Here is a 15892-nt window from a genome sequence, read left to right as displayed (position 1 = left end):
ACATTGTCATTGTAATCATTAATGCATTATTATATTTTGAAAAGCTAAGGATGACTGAAAGGATTTGATGCATCTTTTTGTTTTTGTTTTTAATTCCAATCCACCAAATCCTGAGGAATGTGCTCATATAAAAGATGGTTTGGTGTCCATGTTTAGAAATAATGTTGGTGTTATGACATATACTCACATGACATGAACATGTAAATTTTACAGTATATAATACTTAGTGATTTTGGTTCATCTGAAATCATTTTCTATTTCTATAGATTAGACACTCTAAATTTGAGGACTGACTGAAAGTTATGGTTAGAACAAAACTCTGGTAACAAGGATATACTTCACTTTCTGCGCAAGGCCTTAAGAAAATAGCCAAAGAGTTCTGTGCAATTTCAGCTAAAAATCAGCACTCCCTTCTGAGAATCCAGACAAATTCTGAATTTGTTCTCTGTTGACTTGACATTTGGCAGTTTTGGTGATCCTGGGTAAACTTGAATCTGATTGTGAACTGGAAAAAAATCTCAAACCAGACCTTTCGCTTACATGTGGATGTCATTCTGACATGCTTCGTGTGGTCCTTATTCTAGTCAGAAATACTGCATTAAGGGCTGGAAATTCACTAAAGCACAACTCTGGATTTCCATCTTCCTCCTTTCCCCTTCCAAATTCTCCCAGCAAAACTAGGAAAACTTGTACCTCTCAGCTTGCTCTGTCAGTGTGGTTCTGCATCTTGTCTTAAAATTTGAAAACAGTTGGGTGTCAAACTTCTGATTATGAGAGGACTGAAGTAAGGATATTTTTCCCTTGTACTGAATAGGAATAAAAATTCAGAAGGTAATAACAGTAAATTCAGATTTTTTTACTTCTTTTTTGCTTCAGCCATTTTCAAATAATCTTTTCAACTGTAGGATGAGAGTGTCAAGGCTGTAGAGGAAACATGTTTTTGTAGCCTCCCACAATCATTCCACTATCCATTTAAGTATTTCTTAGTGCAATCTTATCAAAACTGGTATAAGAAAAAAAATTCAACAACTTGATTATATGAACATTAATCCATTTGCTAAGGTTTTGTGTTTCATCGGACTTTTGCTATTTTAAAAAACATGTTTCTATCCGTAATGCTAAGGCTCACAGTTCTTACACAGTTCATACTGAATTGTTCTTTCGAATTGTGTGAGACCGACAATATTTAGGCAATAAATCTACTCTCTTCATTTTAGTCTTTTTTTTTTTAATCCCCAAATTTCCTACTACGGAAACATCAGGAAGAAAGAATGCAAAGAGATCTCAGCCCCACGTATAGTAATTCCCATCTTGCTCTGAAAGCAGTGAGAGGGCCTTGATCACCCCATTAGACCTCTACTCAGTGCCTAGAAATCTCTTCTAGAATCATCACGCAGGAGATTGGTCAGCAGGTTTACCTTTGGAGCAATTATTGGGATGCTCCATTATGTTCCTATGTGGAAGTGTTCATGGATGGACCTTTGCCCCTTTCCAGTCTCTGCCAGTGCATGTCACAGAGCTGCTGAACATGCCTAGGGTCCAGAGGTAGTTGTAGCTGTAGCAGTGTAGACAGTGTTGTGCTCTCTCAAAGGATGTTCTCAATAGCTAGCCTGTTGGCATTTTGCTATTAAAAATAGAGTACTGAGGAATTTCTTTTTGAGGAAAAAACGGCATACTGCATAAATAACTACACAAACACTGCAAGCAGATGAGGGGAAAATAGTTCTGGGGGGCTCTTTAACATGATTCTAGGACTGAGATGCTCAGCACAACACCAAAAATATACTGCTTTGAAAAGGCAGACATTTAGATTTTGCAGAGAATTTCAGGTGACTGAAAAGAATGGATCCTCTTATTGCTCAAAAAATTGCATCCCTTAATTTCTCTGCACTGCATTTCTAAGAATTGTTTCAGATAATGTCAAGCTTGTGAAGTTTCATTTGTAATGAAAAGCACCAGTGACAAAGTCATAAACTTACCATTGGTTCCATTTGGAAGAAATAAATGCTTAGTGATTCCTGGTGACATGAGATGCTACCAATGGAAGATTTATGCATTGTGGCAGAATAGTGGCATGCAGAGTAAAAGAACAAAACAGCTAACTTCACCATCATGTTTTAAATGGCTGCTGTGATTCAGAATGGAAAGTACAAGTGTGTTAAATGAAAACAACCCTCCAAAGGAAGACAAGCATATGCCTAATGCAAACATTACTGCAAAAAGGAGAAAGAATGGTTTGTTGTAAATCTGAATGATTAAAGAGAGATTTGTGGGCAAAACTTTGATAGAGTAATGAAAAATTAAATAGCAACAAAACCAAGTAAGCTCTAATGCTGCTTTATGAGACAGCTTTCTACCATGTATTTTTAGAAAAAGTATCTTTATTCTGGGACAAATGAACATAGAGAGAGCAAAATCTGGGAACACATGCTGTTAGTCTTAACTTTTTGTTGAAAGCTTCAAAACAATGACTGGCACTCATGAGGAATACCAATTATAAAAATGTTTTTTTGTTTGTTTTTAAGGGGGAGGGGGAGCTAAAAGCTGACAAATTGATAGCAGATCACAGCTTTTACCAAAAAGAAGACAAGAAATATTTCTAACAGTTCATCACTCGGTTAGGCTTTTACAATAGATAATGACTGTGGTTATGTGGAAAAAAAACCTGGCCTATTTGCTTATCTTCCAGTGACACACCCATAACGCCAAATGCTAGAAACTCAGCTTGGTACCATCCCAATATTTATTCCTTTGTAATGTCAATGGATTTTTCATGTTGTTTTTCTGGAATGCCTGGAAGATGACAACATCTTATTTTACACTCAAACTGTAAGAGTGGAGACGAAAATAAAAATAAGATCAGACTCTCTTTACAAGAGATTATTCAATTACTTGGGGCAACATTTCCATCTGAGCCATGACTTGTTCTCACAGTTGCTGGCACCACAGAACTACGGTACTGGGAAGAGTTTTCTGCTGACAAGCTTTGGCAGTGGAACAGCTAATGAAGTGATTTGTTGATCACCATTAAATATAATACACGTGTACACGTATAGATACCTACAGCCTGTGCTTGTGCACATAATTATACACACCTACATATAAATTTATATGCATCTTTTGCTCATAAAATATGTTAAGAAAGTGTTAGCTCAGTTCACTCCACCTGTAATATTTAAATTAATAAGCCAGCTTCTGTGAGATGCTTAGTATGCCTTAACACATTGCAAACTGCCCTCACAGTCACCTAGCAGGACATGAGTATTAGAACCAATCCCCAAATTCTAGATGACATACATGTTATAAAGTTGCAGTAGAGACTGAATTCCACTTTCAAAAGCAAAAACCAACAATTTTTCTTCTACTATGAGCCTAAATTATTCTTAAAAATGTGACTATTTCCTAAGTAATTTCAGTGATTTAAGAATGTGACTTTCCAGATTTTGCAGCCCCAAATCTATTATTTACTGAAACCTTTTTTCTCTAAAGGAGAAACATTATTTCATTGCACTTTCATTCTGAGAATATTCACAAAAGAAAAGCTTTAGATAATCGTGCTCAATGGCATACTTTCATTTTCCCACTTAAATTGATTTGCAGACAGATATAAATCCAACTTCAAAAAGTTTGGTGTTACAGCTTGGGTGGGTTAGATGGATAACGAATGCTTATCCATATGTCCTGAGTATGCAAGCTTTGGCTCAAAATCTCATGAGGATAGTTCTCCTGCTTCCAGTTGGGCTGGATTTACTAGCCTATTTTTTTCTTCCAGAAACACACCCTTAATGTCGACTGCCAGAAGCTACATCTGGTACTATCCTACATTTTGAACGTATTGCTTTAAAATTAGAGGAGGGAAAAAGCCAAATATTTTAGAAGTTGTTAAATGGTTTTATTCTAAAAATGGGCATGCCCATGGCATATCATGCAATGCATACAAGATGCACATATCATTTATCTAGTAAAACGCTACTGCACACCCTCCAAACCTGACATCTCTTTGCCTGACACATCAAAACCAGCAGTGAAGTATTTTATTCTCTTTAAGATGATGATTAAAAATTTCCTTGTAATCTTTACAGAAATTTCCACCGAAAAAGATAGTGAAATAATGCAATCACACTTGGTTTGAGGATGATTTAAGGGGTGCTTCTTCAGATTTCTGCTTTTTTCAACATTGCCCTTTGAAAATACTTTTCAAACAATTCAATCAATCGCAGCAGTTTTCTGTTCAAACTTAGCTATTCTCTGCTCTTCTAGAAGGTAAGGAAGAGGTCCAGATGGGCAAGTTTCTACGGTCCATCTTAATATTAGGTAGGGGCTTTCATCTGATGGCCAACAGTTCTCAAAATTCCAGGCTTATATTCCTGCTGGCCAGGGAGAGAACTTGTGTAAGGAAAGCAACAGCCTTTTTCAGTTTGCAATGTATTCAGTGGGAATACAATGGGATTGAATGCCTTACCTAGGGAGGCTGATGAAAGGCAGGAGGTCAATTCATGCCTCTCAGAAAGTCAGAGGATCCCCAGTCCTGATGACTTCTAGCCAGTGCCAGAGAAAAGCTGTCTCGTGCTGTGGCTGGGTACTGATCCGCTTCAAAGCTCCTTGCTCCCATCAAACTAAACAATAAGAATAGGGATGCAAAAAGAGAGGGAGTAAACATGATAAGTCAGTTCATCACCTTACACAGGAACATCATAAATTAAAATATGCAGCTGAAGTACCATTAGCCCTCTTGCTAACTCCACTCTTGCTGGCTTCACTATGCCCCATCTTCACCAGAGCTGGATACAACCTGATGAAATATAACATAAGCTGCTCAACTTCAGGTTCACTCAACTGTTATTAAAAAATATTTTCAGAACATTTGTATATAGCATTACATCTAATTACATTACATCTAGCATTACTAATATTAGGATGCTTAGCTTTCCAAATTAGAAAAGAAAAAAAAAAACCCAACAAAAATAACCAACAAAGAACAAACGAATATGAAACACATACAGACCAAGATCAAACCCAGCTTTGTTTCCCAGATGGGTCCATGAGGTCAGTATTTTGCCAGCAGTACTGGACCCCAGGCTGCACTGAGGCTAAAGTTTGCTAATGCCCACTTGTCACTGGCAAGCCGTAAGTTCTTGTGGCTGCAGTTGCCTGAGTATGCAAAGAGATGGTGACATCTTATGACCAAAATCTATCTCTTTGGGCACTGATATTACCCAAAGCAAAAGTTGATTACTTGCATTTTTGATGGGGAAAAACTCTTAAAGTCTTCTATTTCTTTTTGATAATGCAGTCAAAAAGTAATATGGATTTTGTTACATTCAACATCTGGTCCAAAAATGTGCATTTCCACTAAGAAAAACACAAACCAGAAAAGGCAAGCCAAAACAAACACACACAAAATGTTACTATTGTTTTTACATATTTTATCCAGATAGGATTTTTAATATGTACAGAAACAGTATCTGATGTTATGCAGTTGGGTCTAGATACGGAACTTGAAAAAACGAGTTTTTTTTCATGCGTATCATTCTGTTTTATTTCAGTCTTTGCTAGGTTTTTCTACTTAACTGGCAGTGGAAAACCCTCAAATTGCACTTTCAATGTATGATTTATATAGATATAAAAATTTGTGGAATAAGAAAGTTTTAACATTATATTTCACAATTCATTTAGCAAAGTAGCAGCAGTTAGAAAATTTTACTTGGCAAGATCCTACTGGGGTGGGAGTGGGCCTGCATGTGGAAAATGGACGTAAAGAATGTTCCTACTATTAGACTGAGGCAGCACGGTCCAACGATGGGAATTTGCTTTGGGAAGTAGATCTTGCTGTAAACTATTTGAGATTAGATATGAGGCACTGACATATGACAAATGAAACTGCTGAATGAGTGGGTCATATGAGCTAATGATTTTCAATCTTTAATCAGGCACCTACCTTGGCATCGTGTATCAGATCTGAGTAAATAAGTACCTTCAGGGTTCAGGGTCAAAACTCTGATGGGAATTCTGCTGAGAAAAACTAGGTTGGAGGGACATACAGGAAGAAAACACTGGCCACTCTTCTATCATAGCATTGTGATGACAAAATGGTAACACCTTTGTCAGAGAAAGAGTAAGAGAGTAAGAAGCTGCTGAGATCCCAGCAACAAAGGTGCAGCTTTCTGTCTGAATGGCAAGGTGCAAAGTAGAAGCAGCAGGATCTTCTCAAGGATTTCCTTATAGTATCTTGTGGGGCCTTATGGCCACACCTCAAGAAAAGCCCAAGTGTGCTGGCTTGCTAGCAAAGAGGAACTCTCAGTAGCATCTTTGTGGAAAAGGAAAAAAAGTCTTACTTCAAATCTGCTAAGTTTGGGCCATACATTCCCTGACCTCCAAGTTTTTGGGCACAATTTTATACCCACAGCTGACTGTGGGCACACAAATTATAGCATTCAGGAATTTAACTACCTGATGATTGGGCCTGCACTCAGTGTTGTAACCCCAAGCATTCCACATTCATGAGAAAAGTCCTCCAAAAAATAAAATAAAAAAAACCCTGAAACATTGACTTCAGGATCACAAATTAATACATTTTGAAACTTCTGGGGTTTTTTCGAGCTTGCATGGCTTGCATTTTCTGGTTCTTTCACAATTCTAAAATCAGGAATATTTGAAAAAATACTATAGTGGAATCTGATTTCTATACAACAAAATGACTCATGGAACTGGATCACCAGAAAGACAAAAAAAAAAAAAAAAATCAAAACTTGGGATTAAGCTACTGCAGATTGTGCTACAGAGTGTGTTGGGCACTGCTGCATATAAAGGCAGTGTCTCAACAGAATACACACTGGTACACACAGTAAATAGACATGCACATACATATAAATATACATATACATAGATAGCACCTAGGACACCAGAATGGGTAATATTTTTACTTTTAAGAAACAGTGACACTCTGTTGCAGAGAGAGTCCAAGACTCCTCAAGGCAGTGTCCAGAGTGCCAAGCCCATAGAATCAGGAGCCTCACAAGCTCTGACTCCTTCTGCCTTCTGGGCAAGTTACTTGCTTTGCCTTTCGAACTAAAAAATGGATGTCACACACACATGCAAAGCCTGATGAAATGCATACAAAAACACAAGGTTGTGCTTCACCAAGAACTGTTACTTAGGGAGAAGAGGAACATAAATCAGGTGTGGTGAATCTGACCCATTTCTGCTGCTTTCTTGGAAGTTTTTACAACCTGTAGTGCTCTATAGTGATGGCATAAAGAAAGTTGCTTCTGTCCACCCTCTGCTACAAATTTTTGTAATGTTTTGTAATGTTTGCAGAGTTGGAAGAGAGAATTATAGAATCAGACTGGTTTAAAATAATGTATTTCAGCAGTATCAGTGAAACACATAAGCAATAATAATGATAAAAAAAAAGTAAATAGAAACATAATGGGCATCCAAATATCAGATTTGTGGAACAGGATTGTAATCTTCTCTGCAGTGGGAGAAGACCTCAAACCATCACATCCTCCTCACATACACAAAGTAGAGTCAGAGGAGTCCTGATGGACCCTGGACTATTTGATAAGGCACCTTTCTATTTGCTGATACTGAAATGATTCTGTCATGGCAGAAGGTGGCAATCTTTCTGTCTGGGAAGACAGGAAGGTGATACAGTTCAGCAGAGAGCAACTTATGTCCATATAAAGCAGTTCATCATTCAGCTGATTTCCTTCTAGAGCACAGCAGCTGTACTAAGCCTGTAATCCTTGTTGGAAGTCAGATTTTTTGTCTCTAAGCACTGAAGAACTGGCTGGACTTTGGCATAGGAAAGCCATTGTTTCCAGAAAGTCTAAGGTATTTTTGACTAGGTTGCCCAGCTGTCTTGTTCTTCCTACTGTATGTTGGCAAGGCGGAATTAAAACTAAATATTTTCTTTAATACTGAAACCTCAGAAATTTGGGAAAAATACAAAACATACAATTTAACTGAAGCTCAAACAACACGGAGAGTGTCCTCTATTTGCAGGGATAACCAGATCTGCTCAGCTTTTATTTTAAGGCCAGTTTCTTAAACAGTAAGCATTTTTTACTTCTCTTCTACTTCATTATGCCACTGTACTCAGATTTCGGCCCTTTTATCCTTTGCCCATTTCAGTCATGTTCTGGGATCTGCAATGAAACCACTATAGGAGATGGTCTGTAGCATCAGCAATGCTTCAAGACAAGATCGATAGCTCGTATTTCTTAGTTAGGTTCCCAGTGCAAAGGGGAAAGATCAGTTTGCTTTGTTTTTAGGCCTTGATTTTCATAAGCTAATGGTGGCTGTGAGTGCAGTCGTGGTCATGTAAGGGCAGGAAAACAGAGGTGCTCTCCTGAGGCCTGTCTCTCCTCCAGGCACAAAAGAGGCAGGAGAGCATTTTTATCTCTTCTAAGGCACACCTGATGCTGGGTCAGCCTCCTCCAGGGGCTGGTGGCAACACCTTCACTGAGCCCAGAAAGCACATCCATAATGAGAACGAGATATTTTTAGGCATTACACAGTAATAACAATAATAAATGCTCCTTCTTCTCTTTGGCTCACAGCTCAGTGGGGCCCTACATTGTATATTATTCCTCTAAAGTTGCACAACCATTGCCCTGGGGCAAAAAATATTCTTATGGATGAACATTTTTGTGAAATAATGGGCTGCCCAGGGAGGTGGTGGAGTCACCGACCCTGGAGGTGTTCAAGGAGTGTTTGGATTTTGTGTTGAGAAACATGGTTTAGTGAGTACTGTTGGTGATAGGTGATGGTTGGACTGGATGACCTTGAAGGTCTTTTCCAACCTTGGTTATTCTGTGATTCTGTGAAATGGGGATGGGTACTGCAAGAAGTGCTGCTTTTAAAGCTGATAATACGCTGCGGGTTGAGTAGTTAATATGTATGCTGCTATTGCCATTGCTGGTGTAAGCAAAATTTTTAATCATGCAGTGAACATGAATGCCTTTTCACCCACATAGTATATATTGTTCTGCAAATATTAAAACTATTCAAAAATTTTAAATATTGTAAATTAACTAAATTAACTAAATTAAATAAAATTTAGTCTTAAAGCCATTAAAACTAAATATTCAGAATCTTATACCACTTCTAAAAAGCATTTTTCTTTTCTTCTACTTTCAAAAAGAATGTGATTTGGAAAAATTTCTGAAGTCTCCAGAGTCTTACTTTGTCTCTGAAAACATTTTCTGAAATTTAAGTAAATAATTTCCAATATTTGGAAACAGAACACAAGTATTTCATAATAAAATGTCCAAAAACTCTGTTTCTGATAAAGCGGCGCATAAAACAAAATGTGCTATAAGCATTCTGCTGTAAGGCAAGGGGATTCATCAGTATGCATTGAAAATTTCTGCTCACATTAATGACCTTTAACGTGAACTGAACAGATTGAGTCTTAGGTGAGCTTGCAATGTAGTGTTCCCATGGTAATAATATTCAATATCTGTGCATGTAGGTGCTTGAAGAGAGAATGAAACTGGAGTGCAAGTGTCATGGAGTTTCAGGTTCCTGTACAACCAAGACCTGCTGGACCACCCTTCCTAAATTCAGAGAGATCGGATATATTTTGAAAGAGAAATACAATGCTGCAGTGCAGGTGGAGGTGGTACGAGCCAGTAGACTAAGACAGCCAACTTTCCTGAAGATCAAGCAGATCAAGAGTTACCAGAAACCAATGGAAACAGATTTAGTGTACATCGAAAAGTCACCAAACTACTGTGAGGAAGATGCTTCCACAGGAAGTGTTGGCACCCAGGGACGACTCTGTAACCGCACCTCTCCCAATGCGGATGGGTGTGACATGATGTGCTGTGGAAGAGGTTACAACACACACCAGTACACCAAGGTGTGGCAGTGCAACTGCAAATTCCACTGGTGTTGCTTTGTGAAGTGCAACACCTGTAGCGAGCGGACAGAGGTGTTCACCTGCAAATAATGGCGTCGTGCACAAATGAACAGAGCAAATTGCCACCAGTGAAGACAGTGGAGGACAACAAACGACAACAGCATCATTTTGCACATCTAATCTTCTTCGGGAAAAAAAAAATAAACCAATACATAAACCAACCCCTCCCCACCACTTACACCTCTACAGATGGTGCATTTTGGCTGGCTGACTGTTGTGACTGCTTTGAAAAACAGGACAACGGGACTAAGGTGATGTTGACAAGTACATGAAACTTTTCTCTCTCTCTCTCTCTCTTTTTTTTTTTTTTCTTTTTTTTTTAAGCTGCAATCTGGATGTTGTAGAGTTCTCCAAGTAAGCGTTATACATATCAGAGAAGCTGATGGCATTGCAGCTCCCATGAAATTTAAAGAAAAAGACACTTTCTCAGATTTTACGACAGAAACACCAAGCCCTGTGCAAATAAAGACTTCTTTTTGTTAAAAAACAAAATCTTCACTGACTAGAACAAAGCAGTCTTGCTGCAAAACCCTAAATTTATAAGAAAGCAGGTAGAGAGAAAACCACAACTGGTGGGGAGATAAAACCTGTGGCGGAAATACTCCACTATCAGCTTGAAAAAATAAAGTTAACAAAATTACATCAGCTGCCAGTGACACTGGAACTCTTTGAATGAACATTAAAAATAATTATTTATGTTTTTAATAGCATCAAAAAATTCTAAGCACTAACGGGTAGTTATGTCTTAATTCTGTACTAAATGTAAACTTATTGGAACTCTGACTTTATGATTTTTGTATTTGGTTCTCCCTAAGTTCTTCAATGCTACTGATCTGTTGTCACTCCACTAGTAGAGAGTTCAAATTCTGTAGGCCTTAGGCAATGACCAGAACTGAGCAAAAGATCATGTGAAGCTGTGGTTACGAATGCTTGATGAAGACTTTCTCGTTTGCCTCCTGCCTACGAGTGACTCTTTTAGATTCAGGCTTCAGGCATGGAGCACCCACCCTCAGCTCCCTGTACAGAGTTGTGGGATACAAATGCTTCAACAAACATTAAAGGTTTTGCTTTGCAGTCAAACGCACAGGCAGGATCTTCCAAGCATTACACTTTGCCTTTAATGGTTAAAACATAAGATTAGCAATAGTTTTTAAAAAATTATTAGCTCAGAATCAGCTGAGAAGTTAATAAATATTAATAAATATATGGTAGCTGAACACTATGTTGCTGCAGCCTGTGAATTGTGATGGCTTTGTGAGCATAAGAAAGCTAAAACGTGGGTTAATTTATGTCATCATTATTCTAAGGTTGGCAATAACACACCCCTGGTATAAATGTATGAATATAGAAAAGTAAGAAAGTAGAGGACTTTTTACAAGTGTTCAATTTTAATTCGCACTTCTTTTTCCTCTAAGAGATTTTTAAAAAAAAATCCTCTGATGTTTTACTACTGCTAAACCCAGTGATTCTAAACAGACACATCCATTACAATACAGCCCATTTAATTATATAGTCATACGCTTGCAGCAGGGATCCCTACCTGATTTTCAGAAAAATTGGATTAAAAATGTACTAACATCTGCGTATCTAAATTTCTAGCTTTTCTTTCATCCTTTTACTTATCATGAGGGGCTGCACAGCCACGTGGACTCCCCACCCAGTGCAGGAGCACACGTCACCTCACACTGTGCTCTTGGGGCAAGGGGCTGCTGGAGTTGCTGTGCTGCTAGCTCCCATGCTGAGTATGCGGATGATCTAGGATCACCTCCCAGATGTATGGGCTTGTGCTATCAAAAGTAACCAGACACATGAGGACCTTAGTTTGACTGCTCTCATGAAGACCTGCCTTTCTGACAGAGACACTTACTCTCTGAAAATCAGACTCCTTTGATGAGTCACTCATGGGGCAACTGAAATTCTAAGCACTCATGCTTTTTTGTTAATGCTGTTGGTTTCTAAACAACAACCCCAGGTTCAAATTCAGCCTTGGCATAAATGAGTGCACGAAAGGAAGCTGGGCCCCTCCCCAAATGTTAGGGTCACTCCATATCATTTAAAGTTCCTTCGATTCATGGGTATTGTTGAATGATAGCAAAATACTGTACTTTCACTACATTCTTGACAGGAAGCAAATAAAGCTCCCAAGCACAGTAATGCACAGTCTTACGATAGTAGATACTGTAAATATATTAGTATAGTATTTGTTAAGTACAGTTGAAGAATCCAATTAAGTTATATTATTGTATATCGTTTAAATGTCTATAGAGTATTTTAAATTATTGTGAACTACACTGCATTAAGAAAAAAAAGGTTATATATTATAACATCAGCCACTCTGAAAAGTGGACCAAAGTGATGCTATCTTTTTTTTTACACGCCCCTATTTCAAATAGCTACGTGAGGTATTCACTATTGTAACAATCCTACAATTGGATTATCTGTCTACAATATCATGTTTCAGAGCATCCTATAAAAGCTTTGCTCATGTAGGGGTGCAGCATTCAGAAAGGTACTGCTGTATGGCACAAAGCAGAGGCTGATCACAGAAGTGCATGGATTTTGAACTACGTCCCAAGAAAAAGCAGTTTTGATCAGAAAACACCATTACCACTACTGTACTGAATAAGAAAAAAAGAAAAAAAAAAAGCTTTTACGAATGTGTTTATGAACAGAAGTGGGTTACACACAACTTCTCTTTTAAAAAATGTAGTTTGATGTCAAAGAATTGTGATAATTGAGGTTTGAATGTGACCAGCAACATAGTATGGTTTAACCATACATTAGCCATGACAAAACTCAGAATACTGTACGTTATTAAAGAGTATAAGAACAAAGATCAATTTGTTTACTATGTCAACGTCTTATGGCAAACAGAAAAAAAAAAAAAAGCTGAAATGTGTTTCCATTAAAACTTAATTTTTTTCCCCTTCTAGACCTCTTTCTTTTTGTTCATTATTTACTTAGGGAAAAAGAAAAGCAGAAATGCCTTAGGCAAGGGCTTCTCTGGATGAGAAATGGCATCCAGATTCAAAATTCTAAACAGGTTTTGTGTTTATGAGAAAGAACAGTGGCTCCTGTGTTTGACATCTAAGTTCAGAGCCCTCTACTTACACCGATGGTACAGTGGATTGGGAACTAGCACCAGCCTTGGTGCTACCAGAGACTTCCACAGTCTCAAATGAAATGGAGAGAAATGTTCATTGGCAGCAATGGGGCTTCAGATTCCAAAACACTTCCATGAATCTCCAATTACAGATTAGTGAACAGAGAGGAAATGGAGGCATATAGGAGAGGCTTGAAGGCCTCTTGAGTGTGCACTTGCATGAGCTCCAGTTTATTTAAATAAGTTACAGACACCTAGATTAACCAGGACCTGGATTTTGACAGCATTTGCTTTGGTCAGAATTTCAGCAACATCCTTAATATTGAGAATGGTATATTTCTATAAGGAATCCAAAGAAAATGCACAACCTTTGTTGTATTTGCCCCTCAGGAAAGATATCCAGCTATAGATAAAGGCATAGCCAAGTTCTACATGAACACAGTCCAAAATAACTTCATTAAAATGTACTGATTTGCCCCGAGTTTACAGCAGTATAAGTATGCACAGCATTTTATCCACAGGTGCCAAAGAAAACACTGCACCTTCTTTCTAATTACATCATGAGAAACTTGTTAATAGATCTGCAGGAAGTTTTTATAGCAAATGACAATATTGCGTTTGGAATACATCTGGAAAGTAGATGAAACTTGTCAAAAGGCTGGCAACTCTTCTAGCAAATTTCAAGCATGTTGCAGATAAGTCACTTGAAGTTTCAAACACCTATTTTCATAGACTCCTTTCTTTAAGATTAAAAATTCGAAGTGATATTAAATGTAACAAATCAAGACCTTCCCTTATAGAAGATTTCCCATATAAACAACGCGTCTTTTGCTACTGAAGGCACTCTTGGCATTCAATGGAAAAAGTTTTCTATAAAGCTGGAGATAATTTGCATTCACAGCAATTGTCATAACTGACTGGAATGACGGCACATTTCCTTTCTGATCACTGGGGCCTTTTGTTGCAGTGACAGTTCCCACAGCGAAGGCAGTACAGTAAATACTACAGTAAAGACCCAGCATTTTTCTCCTAGAGTGACAGCCACAATAGGACACAAATATATACAAATAAACCTACATCCAAAAAGTGTCAAAATGGAAAGGCAGAGAAGTTTGCAAGTAATTTCACTTTGTGATACTGAGATTGTGAGAAACCTCATGCATGCAAAACAAATCACACTGTATGCATACAATAATCTTCACACAGATTTTTTCCCCTCAAATTCAGTCTCTGTCTGTATCTCTGCAAATGAAGATTTATTGGAGAACAAGTGCACACAAAGGTTTGCAATTATTTTTCTTTGTGTTTCAGCTGCTATCAGGAAATTGTTCTGGATCATTACTTGAGAGGGGAGACACAATTGCAGATTTTAAATTTGCATCTCATTTTTAAAACAAAGATCTGTATTTCTCTCCTTGTCAGTTCCTCCAGTGCAGATATACATGCTTCAGAAGATTTGGTTGGTGGAGAATAAAGATGGCAGTTTTCACATAATATAAAGTTGTTGGTTGTATTTCACAGAGCACTGAGGTAAAGTTAATGATACTGCTGTAAACGTGAAAAATTACTTGCGTTGTTTTTTACTGATAACAGTATTTGGAGACCTGATTGCAATTCTATTTTATAGGATGGTCCTTTTCGTAACTTGCTGCTACAGAAGGCCCTCAAAATGGGAATAATAAAGTTTACTTTGGTTTTGGGTCCTCCTTTCCATTTGTCACTATAAACATACCATATGATCAGTAAGAAACCAGCTTTATGACACTAAAACTTGTGCTTTGGTATGAAAAATGATTATGATCCATGATTCATGGGTGACCCAAGCAAATGTCACCACACCAGACACTGGAAATGTTTGTGTTGAATGCTGGCTGCATAATTATTCTCTGCCTTCCTTTGACATGAAATTTAGGGAAAAACAGCATTTTATGTCCAATGAAGCTAACAGGAAATCTGTAGGAGATTACAAGGTTTTGATTTTATTGTTTAATTCCTGTTTCTGTGAGAGAAGAAGAGCATTCCCTACATCATATAGTAAAGGGAAAACTGAAGACATTTTGAAGACTGTTCACACCACCCAACTTAAATGGACGCCACATGGGATGATCACTCCTCCTAGCTCCTTTCACAAAGTCACGGGTGCACTGGCTCAGCTGTCGTCTCTGAAAAATCACACACAGGCAGGCCAGGTGATTAAGCCACTCAGACAGAACACCAGAAGTTGTGCCATGGGAATGAACTCCTATGAGCTATTTGCCCACAAAAAACAGTCTCAAAGAGTGTTGAAAAACTATTCTATTGTCCAGTGGTTTGATGAGGCAGTTCCTTACAACATGGTTAGTTTATAATTTTGACTACCTCTTCAGATTTGTGCTGCGCAAAGAAATTAATTTAAGGATTGAACATTTAACAGCATTTTCCTACTTGTGAAGGATTCTAACACTGCAGTGTTCCCCTGGTTACTCTATCAGAGCCCATCCACGCTGCTATTCCTGCGCACTTCCGACTGTGCCAAAAGGCTCTCCTGGCAACTGCATCCTGATTGCCTGCATGGATTGCACTTGCCTATTAAAAATGAATAGTTTAGTCTTGTTAAAACACAGTTAAATTTAATAGTAATCTCTTTTCAACAATGTCAGCCATAGCATAGAATTCTTTCTGAAGCAAGTATTATATGTTTGTGTACTAGTACTTAAAAAGGATTAGTCTGCTCAGAGAGAGGAAAATACATCCCCTCTCCAAAACTGTACACACCAAATTAAATCCTAATACACACACATCATGCATATATTTCTCTAGACATGCATACAAACATATATCAATACATTCAGAATACATAAATATGTGTGTGCAATTGGAAA

At 37.9% G+C, this 15892-nt stretch overlaps 1 protein-coding gene and 1 long non-coding RNA gene across 5 annotated transcripts in view; one reads left to right on the top strand and one right to left on the bottom strand.

Moving 5' to 3' along the window:
- WNT7B (Wnt family member 7B) overlaps positions 1-9958 on the top strand; it is a 92715-nt gene extending 82757 nt beyond the window's left edge. For both annotated transcript variants that reach the window (XM_042835023.1, XM_042835022.1), the window contains exon 4: positions 9479-9958. In XM_042835023.1, the coding sequence (XP_042690957.1) occupies positions 9479-9958 (480 nt within the window). The remainder of the gene's footprint in view (positions 1-9478) is intronic.
- LOC122169141 overlaps positions 1-15892 on the bottom strand; it is a 71424-nt gene that overhangs the window by 32839 nt on the left and 22693 nt on the right. For all 3 annotated transcript variants that reach the window (XR_006171484.1, XR_006171483.1, XR_006171485.1), the window contains exon 2: positions 4463-4616. This is a non-coding gene — a long non-coding RNA (uncharacterized LOC122169141). The remainder of the gene's footprint in view (positions 1-4462; positions 4617-15892) is intronic.

The sequence above is a fragment of the Centrocercus urophasianus genome, unplaced genomic scaffold (genome assembly GCF_019232065.1).
Source record: "Centrocercus urophasianus isolate 14NV4802_14NV808 unplaced genomic scaffold, USGS_Curo_1.0 seq_5, whole genome shotgun sequence".
Taxonomy (NCBI): Eukaryota; Metazoa; Chordata; class Aves; order Galliformes; family Phasianidae; genus Centrocercus; species Centrocercus urophasianus.
The sequence above is the reverse complement of the archived record's forward strand: the minus strand, read 5'-3'. Positions and strand labels throughout refer to the sequence as shown.